The following is a 21,154-nucleotide window of genomic DNA, read 5'->3' as shown; positions in this document are numbered from 1 at the left end:
GTCACCCCAGGCGCGCATGCGCGCTGCGCCCAGGCGACGGCGGCGGCGGCGCCGTCTGACGGGAGAGGCCGCTGCCGCCATGGCCGCGGCGGCGCCGCCGGGCCCGGGGCTGGAGCTGTGCCCGCACTGCCGCCGCCCCTTCAAGCGGCTCCGCGCCCACCTGCCGCACTGCAAGGCGGCGCCGGGCTCCACGGGCCGGCAGCGCCGCGGCTCCCCGCCGCCGGCGGGCTGCGTGGACGTAGCCGTCGAGCAGCAGCGCGTCAGGGTGGTGCGGGCCGGCGGCGGCAGCAACGGCCCCGCGGGCTCGGCCCGGCCCGGCCCGGCGCCGGGGGGATCCGCCGAGCCGCGGAGGGGGGAGGCCGGCGAGGCGGCACCGAGCGGGGCGCTGGGAGGCGGCGCGGCCTCGCCCCGCGCTGCGCGCCCGCCGCCGGCGGAGGGTCGCCGAGGCCGCGGCGAAGGGACGTCCAAAAATTACCTCAGCGGCACGGGAACGCTCGGCCGGGACAAGCAGCAGATGGCCGCGGCGGCTGAGCCCGTCCCGCCCGCCAGGAGAGACACCCGGCTGGCTGCGGCCCAGCTCTCGCCCCGCACCTCCATCTGTCCATCCTCGGCCTCTGGCAGGGGCGCGCAGGCAGGGCCCCTGGGCTTGGAGTGGTTTCCAGACTTATATCCTAATTATCGCAGGCTGAACCTGTTTCCAGAGGAGCCTTTCCAGGAGGACGTGGCGATCACGGTGAAGACAACAAAGGGTGGTTTCTCAGAAGGAAAGCAAGGTAAAACACGAGGCAAAAGCGCCTGCAGCAGAGGCGTATTGCACTGTCAGGCTAAACTGTCAGATAGGAACGAGAGGAGAGGTAGAAAAAGCTAAGCTGCTGGGCTCTCGTGCATTGTTCCTAAAAGGTCCTAGGAGCTCCCCTCTCTAACCCCCCAACCCCACAAAACCAATGGTTCACATTTCTGTTTAGTATTGAGTTGAGGTCTTGCATGTTTGACAATTCCACAAAGTGCTGGGCTGGTGGAGCCAACTCATGTGCTTCATGGGAAGGAGAATGCCTTCTTCCTTTCTGAGCAACCCATCCCTAGTCCACCAAGTCACTTGGAATTGCACTGGAGAGCAGCTCCACGCGTAGCACCCAGTGCAGGGAATGTGAACACAGCACAGCCAGCCTCACTTTCCTACCTTTGACCATTTCAATCTCTCATTCCATAGCTCCTCTCTCAGAAAGGCACCTGATGGACGTAAAGCTGGGGGAATTGCCCACATGGCTGGCCACGTGCAACTTTTCTCCCAAGAGCTTGCTTGGAGGCGTGCAGAAAGGTGAGGCTAGATTACTGGCTCTGTCACTGGAGACTTGTCCCACTTAAACTAATTAGTTTACCTGCTAACATGCTGCTGCAGCCTGGTCCATGCTGCCAGTCTGAGCCTTTATAAAGTAAATCAGCAGACCCAACCATTTGATTTTGGACATTTTTGAAAACCAGTGAGCTCCTTAAGACCAGTAGGTGATTTGGCCCTTGCATTTCTGTTCTAACAGCATGGAACAGCTACTGTAACAAATACATCAACGTGAAGAGGGGTGGAACAGCTGGGATTTCAATGCTCCTGACTGGATACTGCATCCTCAGCTATGGCTGGAACTATGAGCACATAAGTAAGGTTTCCTTCTTGGTATTTGTCTTATATCAAGTAATTCCTTCCTGTGTAGCAGGTGGAAAGTCTGTTTGCCATTCATGTTAATTGTCTGAAATCATTTATGTATTTCACAGTTAAAACAAATACCAGAGCTCAGGGAACAGTATTCTGTCCTGGCAGGGAAGCGATTGTTGTTACTTTTCTATTGCTTAGAGAATCGTTAAGCTGAGCAGCTTAGGTAGGTAGAGGAATTTAATTAAAGGTGATGACAGTTGCTGGATTCACAGCTCAATCCTCTCCCTGGAGAGGACCAGGAACACTCAGGAGCCCTCCTGAACTCTGTGCGAGGCAAAGGGAGGAGATGCTCCTACACAGGACATGACCATGACCCATTTGTTCATAAGTGACCCAAGGAATTTACGGATGTTTGTATAGTATCTCCAACAGCACTTGCTCTTACCTGTATAGCACGTCTACAGAGAAGGCTGTAGTCAGACTCCTGTTCATTGTCACATCATCCCTGTGCATAGCACTGTGCTAACACTGTTGTCACTTTTTTCCTGTTTTGCTAGAGCGTAGTTGCTGGCGCAAGTACCACTGAAGAAGCTGGAACAGCACCCAAGGAACAGTTGCAAAGATTTGACCGGGATTCAGCACTAGGGCTTAGGACTGGCATCCCAGCAGGAATTCAAAATGAGGCCCATTTTCCATCAGAGACAAGCTGTTAAATCTCTGATGCTGGAGGGAACGCTTTTCAATTATCCTCCTGCAAATAGAGGGGTAACACTGACAATAACAGTCTGCATTTGCACATCTGGGAGTTAGTACCCGAACAGCAAGAAGTGGTAGGGCCGCCCCTCAGAGATCTAGAGGGGGAAGAGTTCCTGTAGTCTGCAGAAACCTCAGTCTCACTGGACATCCTTGGGACAGGATAGCTCTCGACCTGGGCTGTTGATATAAACTTTAATTCTACACTTATGTTGTAGTGCAAGTATTCAGCAGTAAGGTTTGTAATTGATCCTGGGGAAGAGCAGTTCGGGCAAAATAACATTCCCTTTCTTCAAGTTAGGTGGGCTGTGCTGTAGCTCTTACTTACCCTCTCCGCAGTAGGCAAGACAGTGTTTGCTACCAGTTCATCACTAGATAATGGTGGTCCCTGCAGAGCCATTCAGCAGAGGGGCCACAGCCCCTGCTTCGCTAACAGCCTCACACTGATGGGGCTCCCAGACTCTCCAGGGCAGCTACAGGAAGTACCTCTGTGAAGGCATTAAAGCAGCAGCATTCACAATGCAGTGCCCTATTTCTGGAGGAAGAAAATCCATTGGATTAGCTGTTGTGCCCAGAGGGCAAACCAACATCTGCACCAGACAAATGAGGACAGTTATGAGACTGCCGGTTTTAGCCTGCCATCACCAGTTGTATCTCGAAAAGGAGTGCTGAGGTTACAGGCACAAAGGGTTAAAAAAGCACCAAGGAAAAAAAATCTAAACTCTTTATTCTAAGTGAGGTGCAACAATATTGTGTCAGAGGTGTTTCATCAAGAACTCCTCCTTGCCAGCAATAAAGCTCTTGTGAATTTTCCTTTTCTACTTGGTACCATGTGTTCTCATCAAATATGGTGTTCCTCACCCCCTCCTCTGGAGACTAACACACCACACCCTCATTTTCCCAGGACCCTGGCACAGGCTGTTCTCACACCCTTTCAAAGCTGTGGTTTAGTAAATGCATAATTACAGCTCCCTACTGCACCAGTCTAAAGTGTGAGCCATCTGCCAGCTGAGCAAGAGGAAGAGAGGCAGTGACCTCTGTGAGAGCTGTGAAGAGTCCAATTTTAGTTACATTAAGGGAGTGTGATTTCTCCTCTGTTGCTTGTGCAAGGAGCTGTGAGAGGCAGTGCTGAGCAAAAGCAACTGGCTTCTCTAGGACAGTGGTTTGACTAGTTGCCTTCTCATTGGCTCCACCACACTTCACACCTCATGGTGCATCTTCTTTCCACTTTTCTTGCAGGAGCACTCAAGTCACTTTCCCAGCCGGATTTCCAGGTGACTCTTCCCACACTTATTGGCATAGTGACCCTTCTGTCCACACTGGGTGGGGGGGGGGGGGGGGGGGGAAGACAGTTGTGTTAAAGATGGTCAGGGCTTATCTATCACACATTCCTTGTCCCATCATTTCTGGGCTAATGGAGCAATGCCTCACTTGGGCTGCCTCTTGTAGAGAAGCGCTGTGCCAAAGGCCTTTTACTGCAGTAAATCCCCACCCCAGAGAAGCAAGAGGCTCATTGCCCTCTGAGGCTATGTCACTGTGTGCCAAGTGTCTGCTGTCACAAATGTTTCTCCTGCCCTCCCCACCATCACTTGCAGTCAGAGTATTTTGACGCAAGTACCATTTTCTTCCCTGCCGGTTCACACCCCAGCTGTTGGGGGAGAAAGCTGCTAGCCAGCCCTGGAGGCAAGAGGAGCTCTGAAACGCATCTGAAGACAAGCTCATTAGCCAGAAACAGGCCAGTACAGGGAGGAGACGGATGTCTAAACTCGAGTGCTACATTGAGAGCTGCCGAAGCCCTTCCCAGCTGACAGCAGCATCCCCACACCTTAGATTGCCCCTCACCATAGGGCTTCACCCTCCCTCTGAGGCAAGACATTTCTCCCAGCACAGCATGCCTCCCTGTCCCAAAAACACTCACCTTGAAGCAGGTGACTTGCTCGAGCGGGCGCTGTGGGCCTGGGGGGCAGCCGCTGGCCTCCTGTGGCTGCATCGCTGGGTGCTGGGTAGCGTCGGGGGCCAGCAGCAGCTCTGCAGGTGGCAGGTGCTCGCGGTCTCTCTCCCCACCAGCAGCTGGGCCCAGCCACGCCGCCCCCCGAGGACGGTCGGCTCCCTGGGGGGACAAGGGCCAGAAGGGGCAGTTGGCAGCTGCCGTCCCCAGACTCCCCCGAGAGCCAGGTAAGGCAGGAGCAGGGAAAGCAGGCACTGCGTGGCCAGGGCAGAGAGCATCACCCCGATGCCCGGAGCACAAGGGACCAAGGGCAGGCTGCTCCACTGGGCTGGCCAAGCAGGGTCACACAGCCTCCCGCCTGCTCCAGGGAGCCGAGTGCTCAGTGCGCCCTGGCACAAGGCTCCAGGCATTCGAGTGCCCCAAGCACCACGAAAGGGCACCTCGGCCTGTTTTTACAGATCTGGGAACCCAAGGTTCGTGGCAACTGAGCTGGGAAAAGCCGGGGGACCCAGGGCTTTGCCCCCCTTCCCATAACAAGCTCAGATGGGCTCTAATACACCCCAAAAGGAAGGTGGTTTTTCTTTAGATGCTGAAAGCAAACAGAGCCTGTGCACTGATGCTGCCGGGTCGCTCACTGGCTGCGGGAAAGCCTGGGGCTCGCTCAGGCCCTTTGCCAGCACAGCCGAGGCCCCAGAGCAGCCGTAGCCACTGTGCGTCTCAAACAGAGCAAAGGGGCTTTGGCTCAAGAGGGAACAGGAGTCACCTTGGTCTGATCGGTGCTGCACATCAGCCCGGCCTTGAGGCTAGAGGGGGACACAGAGGACAGGCAGTTACTCCCTGAGACACAGACAGCAGCACCTCCCCAGTCCCCCCAGGCTCCCACAGCCTCACGGGGCTGTCGACAGCCGGGCACGGCCCTCCCTGGGACACCCCCTGCCCACTCGGCTGCAAACCCTGCCGACACCAGCTCATGTGGCTGTGGCTGTGGCCACCTCCATGGCCTTGGAGAGGAGACAGTTCCCCCCAGCTGGGCCAGGCTGGACACGTGCCAAACTCCCTCCAGCCCGCCCCGTACGTACTGCATGAACTTGCATTTGGGTCCCTCCGGGCAGAAGCCGACGAGGTAGTTGGTGCACAGCACCCTCCGGGTGTGCTTGTACTTGCACAGGGGCCCTGCCACGCACAGGAGAGGTCCCCGTTAGCAGGCCCCGGTGCTGGGCCCAGGCTGCCGCTGGGCTGGGCTCCCCTCCCAGCAGGAAAGTGGGGAGCTCGGCTTCCCTTGGCAGCCCCCTTCCTCCTCGGCTCCCCAGGGCCTTTCCTGCCCCCCCAGCAGATAGGGGCAGGACCCCCTCCCTGGGCCAGCAGCACCCTGGCGCACGGGCGGGTGGCTGGGTGCTCACCATGCCTGCAGAAGCCTCGGTCGTACCAGGGACAGCCGGTGGCACGGGCCATCGCGTCAATGTGCAGGAAGGGACATTCTTTATTGCTGCACTCGCCTGCGAGAGCAATGGGTTTGGGACAACGCTCGCCTGAGTCAAACGTGACAGAAAGCGCTCAAAGAGGCATTTTGAGCCATTTTTGAAATTGGGGTGCTGCTCCATCCTGCCAGGGAGCGCGCAGGCAGGGGTCCAACCCTGCTGCCTTGGGGAGGACAGACTCGCCACGGGGCTCAGCCGGGAAAACCGTGGCCCCAGGCAGACGCCCGTGGCATTTCTTCCCGCAGACAGGAGGTGGCATCAGGCGATTGCTTGAGCCCAGACCCAAGGGGCATGGCAGTGGGACAGGGCCCCTGGGCTGGGGGGTCTCTGGCCCAGCTCCTGCACCTACCAAACTTGGAGTAGAAGTAGCACTCGGGCATCTTGGTCACGTCGTACTCGTGCAGGAAGTCACACTGGTCACCCTTCTTGCACAGCCCCCGGAGCCAGTGCTTGCACACCACCGTCTTCTCCCCAGTGACGTGCCGGAAGGGGCACAGCAGGCCTGGCCGCGGCGCAGACCCGGCGTCAGGGCTGGCCCTGCCCCTGCATCGCTTCCCGCTCCAGCCACGTGCTTCCGCACCCACCACCGCGGTCCCTCCAGCAGCCGGGACATTCCCCTCTGCACAGGGCTCAGGCCCCCCGAAAACCCCCACCCCAGGGTCCCCGGCTGCCCACAGTGCACAGGGCATTGCTCTAGGCAGTACCAGCCTCCTATCGTGTCACACGTGTCCCTTGGGCCCGCCCCAGCTGCAACAGGGATCAGAGCGCTGGTCCCCAGGGACTCTGGCATCTGGGAGATGTCCAGGCTATTTTAGCCTTTTGCACCGAAGCCCACCAACCCACAACCAGTTCATAGGGCTGCTGAGCAAGCAGTGACATATGCAAGTAGGTTGTGGGGCAGAGAGGGGCCCCAATGTCCCCAGGATCCTGCACGGCAGTGCTGCTCCCGTCCCAGGCACTCACCCTTGGAGCAGAGCCCTCGGCGGAAGAACTCGCAGACGGCCGCCCCCAGCTCTGTGGGTGGAAGCAGAGCAGGGAGAGCTTCGTGGGGGACCAGCACGGGCAGGGGGCCTCGCCAGCAGCCCCGAGCATCCCACCTGGCACCGGCCTGAGGGATGCAGCACGGGACAGCACTGGGAGCAGAGACCAGGGGGCACGGGGCCTGCAGGAGCTGGGGGCAGCAGTGGGAAGATGCCTCCAGGCACCCCGCTATGCCCTCCCCACCCACCAGCCCTCAAGGACAGTGACAGGAGGTGCAGGGCCCTGTCCCCAACTTACTGTCCATACCCGGGAAGGGCAGGAGCCGGGCTCCTCTCTGCTGCTCCACATCAGCCTCCAAGTCAAACCTGATCTTCTCCACTCCAGCCACCAGCTCCTGCATTGCGGTGGCTCCCGCAAGTCTGGCTGCGCCCAGGCAAGGAGCGTGGTGGCAGCGGGGTCCCCACAGCCTCACTACCCCCTAGAGGAGCACCGCAGCCAGCCCGGGCCCCAACTGCCATGCAAAACCTGCCTCCTCCCTGAGCCAGAGCAAAGCCAAGGCAGGCAGCAGCACCGAGCCCTCCATTTAGAGAGCGGAGAGCTGCTCACATCTGATCTCAATTTGCAGCCCCCGCTGCCGGCTGGCGCAGGCCAGCTGCAGGCGGCTCAGCCCCGGCCCCCGCCGCCGGCCATGCCCCGGCCCCCCGCCACTGCCTCCCTGCCTGACCTCGGCCTCCCTGCCGCCAGCCGCCAGCCCCGGCGATGCAGGCGGAGCAGCTGGCTGGCTGCTCCCTGCGAGCCAGCGGCGGGCTGGGGTTGGGGCTTGGGTTGGGGTTGGGGTTGGGGTTGGGGTTGGGGTTGCGGCTTGGGTTGAGGTTGGGGCTTGGGTTGAGGTTGGGGTTGGGGCTTGGGTTGGGGTTGGGGTTGGGGCTTGGGTTGGGGCTTGGGCTGGGGTTGGGGCTGGGGTTGGGGTTGGGGTTGAGGTTGGGGTTGGGGCTTGGGTTGGGGCTTGGGTTGGGGTTGGGGCTTGGGTTGGGGTTGGGTTGGGGTTGGGGCTTGGGTTGGGGTTGGGGTTGGGGCTTGGGTTGAGGTTGGGGCTTGGGTTGGGGTTGGGGCTTGGGTTGGGGCTTGGGTTGGGGTTGGGGTTGGGGTTGGGGCTTGGGTTGGGGTTGGGTTGGGGTTGGGGCTTGGGTTGGGGCTTGGGTTGGGGTTGGGGCTTGGGTTGGGGCTTGGGTTGGGGTTGGGGCTTGGGTTGAGGTTGGGGCTTGGGTTGGGGTTGGGTTGGGGTTGGGGCTTGGGTTGGGGCTTGGGTTGCGGTTGGGGTTGGGGCTTGGGTTGGGGTTGGGGCTTGGGTTGAGGTTGGGGTTGGAGCTTGGGTTGGGGCTTGGACTGGGGTTGGGGTTGGGGTTTGGGTTAACCCCCTTGCGTTAGGCTTGCTGCTCGGCCGGGGAGGAAGGAGGGAGACTCCAGAAACGGGGGTGAAGGTGCCCTTGGGGCCACGGCCGATTGCTCCGCTAGCAAGGGGACGGATCCCACCCGGCTTTCATTGCACCCTGAGCGCTTTGAGCACGGCCAGGTGACGTCCCCGGCCCCGCTCTGCGGCGCCGGGTCCCCAGCAGGACAGAGCCGCATTCCCCAGGCTCCACGTCGGCGCTGCAAGCCGGGCAGCGCCCGCGGTGCCACCGCCGGGGTCTCGCCCAGAAAGGTCCCCCCACCCCCGGCTGTCCCCCGGGGTTGAACCGAGCGCGCGGCCCCCTCCTCGGTCACGCAGCCCCTGCCCGCGGCCCTGCTCCCATTCTGTCACTAGCGATAAACCCGCCGGACCAGCAGCGGGTGCCCACGTGGGGGGTGCCACAGCTGCGGCCCCCTTCCAGGCAGCATGGGGCGGCCGCCCCGCCGCGCTCGCCCGCCCGCAGCGCTGCACGGCTGCAGCCGCCCGGGCGCTCCGCTCCCGCGGCACCGCTGGCGCTGGGGGACGCAGCCGGCGCTGCAGCAGCTCCGGCGTCAGCCCCAGGTAACGCGGGGCCCCCGGCACCCCGGCTGGCCGTCGAGCCGCCCGCCCGCCCGCCCGCGCACGAGCTTTCTGCCCCGTCGGCTCGCGGCAGCCCGGCGCTGCCGAGCGGCAGGCTGGAGCCGACAGGCGTCACAAAGATCGCGATGGCCGCGTGACGGCCACCCCGGGGACCTCGCGCCGCTCCGGAGTGGGGCCGGGCAGCCGGGGGGGGGGAGGTCCCGGGGCGGCGGGCCGGCCCCGGGGTGGGGGGGAGCGCAGCCCCCAGCGCGCTGCCCGCCCTGCGCCCCCGTGGCACAGAGCGTCGGGAAGGGACGGGAGGAGACGGGTCCTGCCCCGCAGCCCTCCCGCAGGGGCGCAGCAACGCGCCGGCGTGGTTTTTGGGGGACCGCGGCACGGGGACGGGGCGGCCGCGGCAGGCAAACGGAGCCGGGGAAGAGCCGGCCCGGTGAGCTCAGCCCAGGGAAGAGCCCGGCCCGCCAGCTGCAGCTGCTGTTGTTCTCCCCGTCCCGAAACAATAGCCCAGTGTCCCCCGCAGCGGGGCATCGTGCCGGCCGCTGGTGAAGCTCCGGGCTCGGCTCCCCCATCGCCGCCCGCTTCCGCCGGCGGGGCCGAGGCCGCCTTCGCCTTCGCCGCGGCCCGGCCCCGCTTGCCCCCCCCGGGCGCGGGAAGCCGCGAGCCCCTGGCCCCGAGCCCGTGGGAGCGGGGACAGCCCGTCCTGCCCCGCCGCCACCTCGGCCCGCTCCAACAAAGCGGGCGGCGGGGGGCACCTGGCACAGCCCTGCCTTGGCAGCCGCCGGCCTGGCCGCGGGGCCGCAGCCCGGAGCCAGATCCGGCCGGTGGGAGCTCGGCCGCTTCCTCCCTCCGGCGGGACCGGGCAAGGGGGCGAAGTGGCCGCCAGCCCAGCTCTGCCCCAGGGGATCCGCTGCGAGGACGGAGGTGACGGCAGCCGCGCCAGGGGCCGGGCGAGAAGCCCCTTCCCCAGCCGGGCCGCCTGCCCCGGGGGCGGGAGCTCACGGAGCAGGGTGTCCCCTACCAGCCCCCCCATCCCGCCCCCGTCCCCCAAGGAGGCAGGCCACCGCTGTCACTACCGTTGCCTTTTATTCTTTGCATTTTTAGATACAAGGTATAAAACCCTCCGCTTCCGCCCGCCTGCAGCGGGCCGGCGCTCGGGGCACAGTGCCCCCCGCGGCAGCCCCCCGGCACGCGGGGCCAGGCGCTTCCCACGCCGGGCACGGGGCCACGCGCCCTTCCCACTGCCGCGTCCCCCTCCCCATCCCCGGCGGGTGCAACCTGGGGTGGCCAAGGGGGCCCGTGGGGCGGCCAAGGGGGCCCGTGGGTCGCCCTCTGCGACCCCAGCCCATGCGCTGGAAGGCGTCCCCGCGGGAAGGGGCCGGGGAGCGGCGGCGGCGGCAGGGAGGGGGCCAGGCGCTGCAGAAAGCCCTGCGACGCCGGGGGGCTCCTCCGGCCGAAGCCGCCCGGGGTCCCAGCGCCCTCCGCGCCGTGCAGCGCTCCGAGCGCCAGAGCCAAGTCCTTCCCGGTAGGAATCCCCCGCTCAGTTAAAACCAAAAGCAAAAGCAAAGAGAGTTAAGTACAAATCAGGGACCAATAAAAACTGCATGGGGAGGGGGAGGGAAAAATATGTATATATATTACTAAAGGCGCTAAAACTTTGAAGCCTCGTCCTGTGTGATTCTATATTGCTCTACACGGGCAGGGGAAAAAAAAAAGAAATAATTGAGCTAACATCCCAAGTCCAACAAAAGGAACCAAGATCGAGTCTGCTTTCCCCTCCCGGGACGCGCCGGAGCGTCGCTGGGGCCAGGGAGCTCGCGGCCGGCCCCGGGAGCGAGCGCGGCTGCCGGAGACGCTCCCGCCGCTCGGGGCAAGGTCCTCCGGCAGCCCGGGGCCGTGCGAGGGGAGAGGAAGCGCGCCGGGAGCTCGGTCTTGCCCCGCGCCGTTCATCGCAGCGTCGCCAGCGTTCGCCTATCCGGCCCCGCGTCCGAGCCTCCGCAAACGGCATCCAGCCCCCTCGGCTCGGCCGCCCGCCTTATACCCTGATCTCGTCGTCGTCTTCGTCGGCGAAGGAGAACTCCTTGTCGGGGCGCTTCGGGGGGCCGTGCCGGGCGCCGGCGGGGCCCCGCGCCCCGGGGCTGCGCTCCTCCGGCGCCGGGGCGCAGCCGGACGCCGAGCTGCTGTCCCTGGCGCCGCAGGCCACGGCCGCCGGGGAGCCGGCGTCCCCCTCGCCCAGCCGGCGGGCGGCCGCCCCGCGCCCGCAGCTCTCCTCCGGCTCGGACTCGCCGTCGTCGTCGTCGTCCTGCTCCCACTGCTCCTTATCCATGATGCTGAGGACGTCGCCGAGCATGGAGGGCCCCAGGTCGATGTGGAAGGACATGATGGACTCGGCGTGCTTCATGCCCGCCCCGCTCTTGGCCACCACCACCGGCAGCTCCGTGATGTCCCCAAAGTCGCGCTCGTCCAGGCCGGGGCTGAGCGGGCCGGCGGCCGCCCCGTTGGGGCGCTGCTGCTCCTCGGGGCTCATCTCCTCCGGCATCTTCTTGACGGGGCTGGAGGAGAGGCTCTTGGGCAGCTGCCCGGCGCTCCTGTCCACCTCCTTCTCGTTGAGCTGGGGCAGGGAGACGGCGTTCTTCACGAAGAGCGCCGAGTCCCGCAGCGAGCCCAGCATGTCGCGCCGGTCGCCCCGCGTCACCGACTGCGAGCGCTTGCTGCTGCGGAAGCGGCGGGACAGCAGGCCGGGCTTGGAGGCGCCCGGCTCCTCGCCGGCCTCCGGCCCCGGCTCGCCCGCCTTGCTGTTGAGGAAGGAGGTGTCCCCGAAGGCGTCCCCGGCCCGGCCCACGTGCATGGTGTGGCGGAAGTCGCCCAGCGGCGCGCTGATCATCTCGGCCGTCAGGTCGGCCCGCGAGCGCCGCTTGGAGTGGGCCGAGTTGGAGACGAGCTGCTTCAGGATGGGCATGGTGCCGGCAGGCAGCGGCCGCCCCGCGCGCCCGGGGACGCCGGCCGGCTCTCAGGACCCCTCGCGCTCCGCCTCACGGCTCCCGCTGGCTTCACAGACGGGTCACTCCTAGGCGACAGGAGAGAGGGAGGTGGTCAGGCTTCGAGGGCAACGACCGGCCAGGCCCTGCAGATGCCACCTCGGCCAGTGCAAGGCTGCAAAGCACATGCATGCATGCACGCACGCGCGAGCGGCTCTCGCTGCCCCCCAGGAGCTCACCCTCCCCAGGTCAGAAGCCTCTCCCCTCCAGGGCTGGGCACGGCCACGCAGGGGGACAGTCCCCAGACCCCCCCCGAGCCCCGCTCCATCCCCACAGGAGAGCCCGTCCCGGACCCCATCCGCGTGCCGAGGGACAGACAGACAAACCGACCGCAGGAGAGAGGCCCGGCGGTGCAGCAAGGCAGCCCCCACGCACACGCGAGACGAAACCCCAGCAGCGCGCCCCCCACCCCGGCCGGGGCCGCGTCCGGCGCGACGTCCCGGCGCTGCAGCCTGCCTCGCGCGCAGGTTTCCCTTCCCTTCCCAGGCTGAACAATAGGGCATTGTCGCGGCTCGGCGGAGACAAGAGACGGCTCGGCAAACCTGGCGGGGCGGCGGGGAGGCGCGGGATCCGCAGGGATGGGGACGGCGCCACCCAAAAGACCCCCCCCCCAGCCCACCGCCCCCACGCAGGGCGCCGGGTCTCACGGCCAGCCCCGCTCCGCGGCGGTGCTCCTCGTCCGAGGCTGCCGCCGCTCGGGAAGGCGGCGGGGACGGACACAAAGAGGGACGCGGAGAGCGGCGCGGGGTGCCCGGGGCGCCCTGCCCGCCCGCAGCCCCGAGGCGCCGGAGAGGGGCACGGCCGCGCGCGAGCCGAACGCCGAGAAGATGCCTGGGAATTTTTTTTTTTTTTTTTAATTGGAAGAAAGCAGGGAGGAGCAGCCGCCAGGAGGAATTGGAAACAGACGGCAGGAAGTGTGCGAGGAGGGCGAGGAGCCCCCGGGAGGCACCGCCAGCCCGGCTGCGCTGCGCGCGCAGGGAGCCGCGGCCGGACGGCCAGGGGGACGGCGACGGCCGGGACACGGCGCCGGCCCTGCTGGCTCGCCCTAGCTTTTGGCAGGCTGGGGACAAGGGGACACAGCCCTGCCGCTGCCCCCGAGCCCCATCCTGCTCCCAGCCGGCGCGCAGGCGCCGACGGGGAGCTGCAGCACCCGCGAGCCCAGGCACCGGCACGGATTCGGGAGCACCCGCCGGCCTCCCGCTCGAGCCTCAGCACGAGGCCTCGGAGGGCCAAGCCCCGGGCACGCGGCTCCGGCAAATCACGGCAGCTCCCCGCGAGCTGCCCCGCGCAGACCTTGCAGCCGGGCAGGAGCGCGAGGGCCCGGCCGCTACCGAAACCTCTTCAGGAGCGAGCCCCAAACGTCCCAGCTCCGCGGGAGCTGCCGGCCGGCGAGCCCCAGCCTCGGGGCACCCCTGGCCGCGGCGCTGAGCACCGGGCGCCCAGCAGCCGCCCTCCCAGCGCCCCCTCCGCGCAGGCGGCCCCGGCTGCCGGCGCCTCCTCCGTGCCCCGCGACGCAGCACCCACGGGTGCCCAGCGGGGCTGGGGAAGGGCTCCAGCCTCCCGGCCCTTCCCGAAACCTGCGCCAGGGCCGCCCGGCCGGAAGCGGAGCAGCCGCTCGGGCGCGCTGCAGCGGCGAGGCTGGACTCTGACCCGCCACGGGGGCAAAGTCCCGGCGCCCGGCTCCTCCGCCCGCTCCTCCCGCGCCTCCCTCGTCTCGCCTCGCGCCCCAGGGCTCGAGCGCCCGGCGCGCCACGACGCGGCTCCGCTCCCTCCCGCGGCAGCTCGGCTGCAGCCGGGGGGCTCTCAGCGCCCATCACCCCGAGACGGGGCCGGCTGCGACGGCGGCAGCAGCTCTGCCCGCGCGCCGGGCAGCGCGCTCCCTTACCCACGCGGCTGGCGGCACCTCCAGCTAAGAGCCGGGCTGGCTCCTTTCCGCCCTCGCCCGCCCGTGCTTGCAGGGGCACGGTGAGCCGGCGGGGGCCCGCGCGGGCGCGTGCACGGGTGTGCGCGGGGGGCACAGACGTTCTCCCCTTGCAAAGTCTCCTTTCAGGCCGGCATTCCTGCAGCCTTTGGTTTGACATAAAACAAACGCTCCCGGCAAGCTCCCCAGCTGGGCAAGGCAAGCGCGCCGCTGATTTAGGCCATCTGGGGACTGTCCCTCCCTCTATTTAGATTTCGGGGCCAAGTTCAGCGCGTGCGAGATGCTTTGCAAGCCTCGGCGAAGGGGCCAGCGGGAGGTTGGAGCGTTATCCCAGCGCTCCCGGCCGGCGGGGGCGGCCACCCCGTCCAGCGGCGCTCCATCCGCCTCCGAGCGAGCCGCCGCATCCCCCCGCGACCCTCCCGCTGGCGGCGGCCGAGACGCCCCTCCGGGAGCCCCCAGCCCGCCCCGCGGGGGCCACGGGACGAGCCGCCCGGCGCACAGCCGCTGGCCCGGCTCCTTCCCGCCGCCCCGGGCAGAGAGGAGAGCAGATCCGATGACATCCACGGATGCAGACGCGTCCACAAAAGAAACGAGGCCAGCGCGGCCTCGCAGCCTCCGCTCCAGCGCCCGACCCGGCGCGCTGCCGGTAACCCGAGCGGCTCGGCGGCCGGGCAGGCAGCGAGCCCGCGCCGCGGCCCCCGTCCTCCGGCGCGGCGGGGAGAGGGGACGGCACCTGCCTCCCGCCTGCACCTCTCCTCCCGGCGGGACCACAAGGAGCCAGAGCCCCCGATTGCCCCGTTCGGCTCGGGTGGCCGTTTCCAAGGCGTCGGGGCAGGAGCCGCAGCGAGAGCGGCCCGGCCGGGTGGGCACCTGCCGCAAGCCCCCGACTTGCCCCCGTTGGGTGGGGGGGGGGGTGCACGGCTCGACGCTGCGGATTTGCAGCCCCGTCTCCTCCTGCTCAGCGCCAGCCATCACGCGGGGACCGGAGGGCAGCAGCTGATTAAAGAGGCCGGCGCGTGGGCGCGCGCGGGGGAAACGGCGCGTCCAGCCGCGCTCCCAGGCGCCTGCCTCCGGCCGACCCGCGCGGCCAGCGAAGCACCCCGGCCGGCCCGGCCGGCTCCAAACGCGCCTGCAGCTTCGCTGGGGCCAGCAGCCGCGAGATCAGAGGATGCGCTCCCCACCCGGCCGGGCGCTGGGGCCGGGCTACACCGCTCCAGCCCCGGGCGCAGCCGGCGCAGAAGGAGAACCGGCACGTACAAGGACGAGCGCGGAGGGAGGAAACGCTCGCAGTCGCATCAGACCCACTTTCTGGCGCGCTGTGCCCCCCGGGGAGCCGGCTCGCACAGACGCTCGCGTCCTTTGCTGTTCCTGCCTGCGCAGACAGCAGCCAGAGCCAGGGCGCCCATCGCGCCCAGCGGTCCGCAGGGCCGGCTCGCAGGCGCAGCCCTTCGCCGTGCTCCCCGTCGCCTTTTCCCGGGCGCCCTCCCGCAGGCAGAGGCGGCGGTCCGCGCGGGAACACGAGGCGCCGGGGATGCCCTCCTCTCCGCAGGGGGGACCGCGGCTCTCGCCGGGGCTCTCCGCGCACGAATCGCGGTTAACCCCAGGGACTCGCCGCCCCAGCGCCGGCCCGCTGGTGCCGAAGCAGAGCGGCGCTCCCCGAGGGACCGCTGACGATCGAGAGCTACGCAGAGTTCGCGGAGCGACTACGGGCCAGACAAGCCAGAACAAGCAAAGGACCATAAATCCTCCTGCTGCAGGGCCGCGAACCGGCCGCCAGCTATCGAGCGGACGTTTCCGGGGGGAAAGGTTATCTCTCCGCCGGCCCTCGCTGCCTCTCTCACAACAGCAGAGTCTGGCCGGGGTCCGACAGGATACCGGGGCTCAGCAGACCTCCACCGGGCTTGACATTCCTGTGGCTTAGCCGGGGCGGCCGGGAAGCGAACAGCCAGGCTTCTCCCGGCTGGCGGCCCCGCCGCGGCACCCTACCTGCCGCAGGGCTCCGGCGCCGCCGGCCGGCCCCGGCGCTGCTGACCTCGGCGCCCGCTCGCGCTCCCGGCAAACCCCGGGGAACAAAGGCAGCGAGACCGCCGCGGTCAGCACAACGCTCGCGGCGCTGGAGCTGCCCGCAGGCAGCGGCTGGGGGGCCACGGAGGGAGCCGCGCCGTGCGGCTTCGGGCAGGACGGGGTCCTCTGCCCCCGGCGCCGCGAATTTAAGCCGGGTCTCGTTCTCCCTTTCCGCCAGGGACCAAACCCACTGAACCAGCTCCGTGCTAACCTCAGCTGGATGCCGTCCACGGTCTCCGAGGGAGCTGTGCCCAAAACAGGCTTGTTTACTGTTAAGTCCTGCTGGAGAGAAAGCCTTGGCCCAGGACGCAGCAATCTGGGCTCCATCCCCGGCTCTGCCGCTGCTCTTTGCTGGATCAGCCCAGTTAGCCATGTCACCCCATGCCTCAGTTTCTCCATCTGACAGCTAACGATCCCAGCTCCCTTTTTAACAGGCCTCCCGATCTATAGATTCGGCACTTGGAAACATCTATACGGGCTGCTGCTCCAGCTGGGGTCACCCCAGGGCAGCGCAGGCTGCAGCGGACTCCCAAACAGCAATTGCTACCCGTCATCCCCAGCTCTCGAGGCAGCGGCCCAGCTGTCCCAGCCGGGGCGGGCTCGCGAGCGGGCAGGCCAGCCCCGTGCCCGGGCTCGCGGGGCCGGCAGATCCCGCTCTCCGAGGGGCCCACGCCGGCCGGCACGCTCTCCCCCGCGACGCTGGCCGCCGGGGGAAGGAAGGATCGGGGGCTGCACGGGAAGCCCCGATCCCCAGCCCTGGCCCGCAGGAGGAAGAGCCAGCGAGGGATTTCAGCATGGCTTTGCCTCTGACTCAGCACCAGTCTGCGCCCCGTCCCGGCGCACCAGAGCGAGCCCGGGGTGGTGCTGGACCCGCTCCAGCGCGGCGAGGATCAACATTTCCGAGAAGGGCTACGGGGCAGCTTCGAGGGCTCGGGCGGCGCAGCCCCACGCGACCTCCCGGACCCTTCGGGCAGCGAATAGCCCTGCTGCGGGCAACCTCCGGCTCCGCACCGGGCTGGCCCCCGGGGGTCTCGGCAGCCACCCGCCTGCTCGGTTTCAGCGACGTCCCGAGCGAGCCGTCCTGGCCACCGGCCCGGGGGCCCCCGCCGGGCGACGAGCAAGCGCTGGAAGCGGGGAGCGCCGACGGCCAGGCAAGCCGGCCCCGGCCTGGGCAAACACCGCTCGGGAGGCAAAGCATCCTGTTAACCCCTTCGCTAACCGGAGCCCGCAAACCGGCCGGCGCCGCGGCGGAGGAGCGGAGCCCCCGGCCCGGGGCCGGAGCGGCACCGGCAGCCCCCGAGACCCCTGCCCGGCGGCACCGACGGCTCCCGCGCCCGCGGGGCGCTTCGCCCGGCCCCGCTCGCCGTGCGCCCGCCCCGGGCGGACCCCGCCGGCAGCGGCCCCGACGCCGCCCCGGAGGAAGGGGGCGAGGGGGGGGGTGTCCCGGGCGTTGCCGCTCCCCCTGCCCCGATCCTGGACGCGGCGACTGCCTCCGCACCGGGGCCGCCGTCGGTGCCCGCAGGCACGGCGGGGCGGCAGGCAGAGAGGGCACCGCCTCGCCCCAGCCCGGCCCGGCCCGCAGCCGCCGGAAGGCTGCGCGCTGCCCCGGGGGCGGCCGGCACCGGGGCTGGCCGGAGCCGTGCGAGGCGGCGTGGCCCCGGTCTGGCTCCCGATCCCGGTCCTAGTCCCGGCGCGCCCCCTCCGTTCCCCGCACAATAGCAGAGCCAGGGCCCGGTGCCCCCCGTCGAGCCGGGCCGGGCCGGGCCGGGCCGAACCGTGCCCCGCCCCCTCCCTACCTGCCCGCTCCCGGCCCATAGCCGGGCCGTCCGGAGCCGAGCCGAGCCGAGCCGAGCCGAGCCGAGCCGAGCCGAGCCGAGCCGAGCCGAGCCGAGCCGAGCCGAGCCGAGCCCCGCTCCCGAGTGAAACCGCACCCCCGCCACTACCGCCGCGACGGGCATGATGTCATCGCCCCGCCCCGGCCAATGGAGCAGCGCCACGTCACGGGGCAGCTCTTCCTCCCCCCCAACTCCCTCCATTCAAAGCCGAGCGGGGCGGGGGAGCCGTGTCCCGGGCGCGGCTCCCACGGGTGGGGCGGGGGCTTCCCCCGAGTGGGGTGCGTGCGTGGGGGGCTCGGGTCCTCCCGGGTGGGGGGGCTCACCAGGACCCCCCCCCAAGTGGGGTGTGGGGGCTCCGTGGGTGCTGCGGGTCCGGCACCACCCCCCCCCGCCCCGGGGCTGCCCCGCGTGGGGTCGGGGCGCGCCGGCCGGGCAGCCGCGGGAGGCAGCCGCGGGGCCCCTGGGGCAGCCGCCTCTGAGTAATTAACGGGATTAAGTCGATCCCGACCCCGCTGGCGGCGGCGGCGACACCGCGGGTGGCACCCACGGGGCTGCAGCGCCCACGCTCACCCTTCGCCACGGCCCGGCCGCCGCGGGTGGCCGGCTGGCCGGTGCCCTCGGCCGGCGCGGGCCCCGCGGGGTCCGGGGCAGCAGGGCGCAGGGCCGGCGGTGCAGGGGGGGGACCACCGGCCCCTCAGCGCCCGCCCTGAAAGGGAGAGTTCAGGGCTGCGCAATCTCCCGGAGAGATTAAGGCGAGACCGTTGTGGGAGAAAAGGGGCGGGAGAGACGAGATTATCCCGAATCTGCCTAATGCAGCGTGTCTTGAATATTGGGAAGCGTCTGGCGCCGTGGCGGGCGGAGGGAGCCAGGCGGGTAAAGGGGTGGCGAGCGGGTGCCGCGCGCCTCGGCTCCCCGGCACCCTCCGGCCGGGGGCCGACGCCGGCCCAGAGCAGCTCCGTCTCAGCCCGGGCTGGCGGGCGCTGCCGCCGGGCAGCGCGGCCTTGCAGGGGCGCTGGGACTCGCGAGCCGCAGTCGGGGGGTTGAGCTGCCGCGTGTCCGGCGCCGGCCCCCGCGCCTGCGACGAGCTCCAGCCTTGGGCCTCCCGCCTCTGCCCTAACCTGGATTTTCTTTCCCAGGCCCTGCCGCTTCCTGCGTGCTCCTTATTGCATTTTCATAGCCGGTTTGCTTGGCTGGGTTTTTTCCCTCTTTTGCATATGGGGAAACTGAGGCAGGACAAGCCAAAAGCACCCGGCCCACAGCTGAGCAGGTTCCCTGCGAGGGCCACAGCCGGATGCAGCTGATTTTTTGGTTTGGGGGGGGTGGAAGGAGGGGGTTTCCTCGAGTCCCAGCCTGGCCCTCTACCCCTGCTGCCTGTTATGTGCTCGTTCGCCGACAAATCACCGCCGGGCTACAAACCTCGCTCACGTCGGGCGAAGGCCTGCGCGGCTCGGCGCCGCCGGCCGCTGTCACGGGCGCGCAGAGCCGGGTGACACAGCGCCGTCAGGATGAATCAAGCTCCCCGGTGCGAGCGGGCTGGGGGGCGGGGGGGCCGGGTGACGCTGGGGCCGGCACAGCCCAGCGCCGCGGAGAGCAGGCGCCCGCCGACCTCGCAGAACCGCCGGCGGGCGACGGTCCCCCCCCTTGCTCCGTGCGGAGCCCGCGGGCCGGATCCAGCCCCGGGAGCGGGTGGGAGGGGGGCAGCCGGCAGGTCGGGGCCGCTCCGAGGCGCGGGAACGCGGATTGGGCGGCGGGACCGCCGCGACCCTTCCTGAACCTGCCGCTGCTTCCTTTTACTGCTTCTCAGCAGCTTTTGAAAGCGGAGCAGAAAAGAATTGAAAAGGGCTTTGAACGGCAGGCCGGGGAACGGCGCCGGCGTTTCCCAGCAGCGCCGCTGCCCCCTCCCAGCCCGAGCCGGCGCCTGCCAGCTTTGTCTGGCGGCAGCGGCTGCGCCGTGCGGGAGATGCTCCTGCGCTGGCCGGGGGGGTCCCCCGATGCCGCGGCAGGGGATCCCCCGGGGGTGCTGCGACCGGGGGCATTGCCCACCCCGAATCCCGGAGCCGGGTCATCCTCTCCCCGCGGCCCGGGCCGCCGGAGCAGGAGGCAGCAGGGCCCGCGGCCGGGGGGCTCCGAGGATGCGCTGCGTCCCGGCCAGCCCCCGGAGCTGTCCCGGCCCCCGCATGCCGAGGCGGGGGAAAGTGGGGACGCTCAGTTTTGTGTCTGCCCTGGGAGCTGCCGGAGAGCTGGAAAATCCCCGGGGAGAGGGCGAGCCCGAACGGCAACGCTGCTTCCGCTCCGCCGCACACGCGGCAGCGCTCTTTGCGCCGATCACACTTCGCTTCATTTGATCTTGACCTGGAAAAACGCAATTATTTGACTTTCCTCAAATACTTAACACCGCTTTGGCTTGCAGCAAGTAACTAAAAATACATTGTGAAATTCATCCTGGCTGCCCAGGTCGCAACCCCCTGCTTCTTGCAAATAAACAACCCGCCACCACTTTCCCGCCCTCGCGGTGCCCGAGCCGGGCGCGACGCTGGCCCCGCCGCCCCACGGCAAGCGGCCGCCGGCCGCCCCGACTCCCGCGGGATTTGCCCAGTGCCGGGGGAAGGCGAGGGCGGCCAGGAAAATCGCTCCTGGGGTTGGAGCAAAGCCGCCAGGAGAGGCTCAAGCCGCGGCGGTCTGGGGGTCCGGCGGCCGCCCCCGCCCCCCCTTCGGCTGGCGGCGCTTTGCCCTTGGGAGCAGCCGGAGCCACAGCAGAGCCGAAGTCGGAGAGACGTCAAGGCCAGCTGGGCCCCGGGGGCTGATTGCAGCCGGCAGCTCGCGCCGGCTCGCGGCAGCCCGGCGGAGGAGAGCCGGCCACGCAGAGAGCAGCGGGGGCGGCGGGGGCGCCCCTGCCCGGGCACGGCCAAGGGGGCTGGGGCGGCCGGGGGGACTTTGGGAAGCAGCCAGTTGTGACAGCAGAGTGGTGCAAGCGCAGCGGGGAGGGACGAGGCTCTGCCCGGCCTCGCCGGGGGCCGGGGCCGCAGCACCTTCCCCAGCAAAGCCAGCCTGGCCAAGGGCATCTGCGTCGTGGGGAAACCGAGGCAGCACGGGGCGAGCGAGAGGTGGGATGCGGTGGGAGCCGCCGCGTCCTCGGGCGTCGCGTCCTCCAGGCGCGGGACACGGCGTCCCTGCCGCCGCCGAGCCGAGGGACCCCGGCCACGGCCGCGCCGGCGGCTTCGTGCCCCGGCGCAGACCGCAGCACGTGGCTGTTGCACCCAAGCCCGTCACCCTGGCTCTCCCGCCGGGCCTGAACAGCCCCCAGCAAACAGCCCCCAGCCCCGGGAGAAGCCGCCGGCGTCAAACCCAGGACGGGTGATGCTCGTCTGCCGCGGGCGGCTGCAAGGAGGCGAGGAGAGGAGCCAGCGGTGTCCCCCCTCCCCAGCCGCAGCCCCCCCGGCCCCCAAACCCCGACACAGAAGCGGA

At 68.2% G+C, this 21,154-nt stretch overlaps 3 protein-coding genes across 7 annotated transcripts; 1 reads left to right on the top strand and 2 right to left on the bottom strand.

Moving 5' to 3' along the window:
- The first annotated feature begins 65 nt into the window (after positions 1-65).
- MTNAP1 (mitochondrial nucleoid associated protein 1) lies at positions 66-3,222 on the top strand. Its single transcript, XM_009668604.2, has 4 exons — positions 66-773; positions 1,211-1,318; positions 1,536-1,652; positions 2,206-3,222. The coding sequence occupies exons 1-4, from the start codon at positions 80-82 to the stop codon at positions 2,232-2,234; spliced, it is 948 nt and encodes a 315-aa protein (XP_009666899.2). The 5' UTR covers positions 66-79; the 3' UTR covers positions 2,235-3,222.
- Positions 3,108-7,424, bottom strand: CPSF4L (cleavage and polyadenylation specific factor 4 like). Of its 2 annotated transcripts, none has more exons than XM_068913844.1 (8): positions 7,115-7,424; positions 6,791-6,841; positions 6,177-6,329; positions 5,750-5,845; positions 5,429-5,522; positions 5,113-5,152; positions 4,320-4,511; positions 3,108-3,720 (listed from the first exon to the last, which is right to left on the bottom strand). In XM_068913844.1, the coding sequence occupies exons 1-8, from the start codon at positions 7,206-7,208 to the stop codon at positions 3,652-3,654; spliced, it is 789 nt and encodes a 262-aa protein (XP_068769945.1). In that variant the 5' UTR covers positions 7,209-7,424; the 3' UTR covers positions 3,108-3,651. The 2 variants fall into 2 exon arrangements, with proteins under 2 accessions (XP_068769945.1, XP_068769944.1); XM_068913843.1 differs by having other exon boundaries at positions 3,112-3,720; positions 7,106-7,262.
- Positions 7,425-9,898: 2,474 nt separating this feature from the next.
- On the bottom strand, positions 9,899-19,264 carry CDC42EP4 (CDC42 effector protein 4). 4 transcript variants are annotated; one of them, XM_068913878.1, is made up of 2 exons: positions 19,106-19,264; positions 9,899-11,898 (listed from the first exon to the last, which is right to left on the bottom strand). In XM_068913878.1, exon 2 carries the CDS (start codon positions 11,788-11,790, stop codon positions 10,867-10,869), a length of 924 nt encoding a protein of 307 aa, XP_068769979.1. In that variant the 5' UTR covers positions 11,791-11,898; positions 19,106-19,264; the 3' UTR covers positions 9,899-10,866. The 4 variants fall into 4 exon arrangements, with proteins under 4 accessions (XP_068769979.1, XP_068769976.1, XP_068769978.1 ...); XM_068913875.1 differs by lacking the exon at positions 19,106-19,264 and adding an exon at positions 17,651-17,791; XM_068913877.1 differs by lacking the exon at positions 19,106-19,264 and adding an exon at positions 16,066-16,931.
- Positions 19,265-21,154: the final 1,890 nt, after the last annotated feature.

The sequence above is a fragment of the Struthio camelus genome, chromosome 19 (assembly GCF_040807025.1).
Source record: "Struthio camelus isolate bStrCam1 chromosome 19, bStrCam1.hap1, whole genome shotgun sequence".
NCBI classification, from domain to species: domain Eukaryota; kingdom Metazoa; phylum Chordata; class Aves; order Struthioniformes; family Struthionidae; genus Struthio; species Struthio camelus.
The sequence above is the reverse complement of the archived record's forward strand: the minus strand, read 5'-3'. Positions and strand labels throughout refer to the sequence as shown.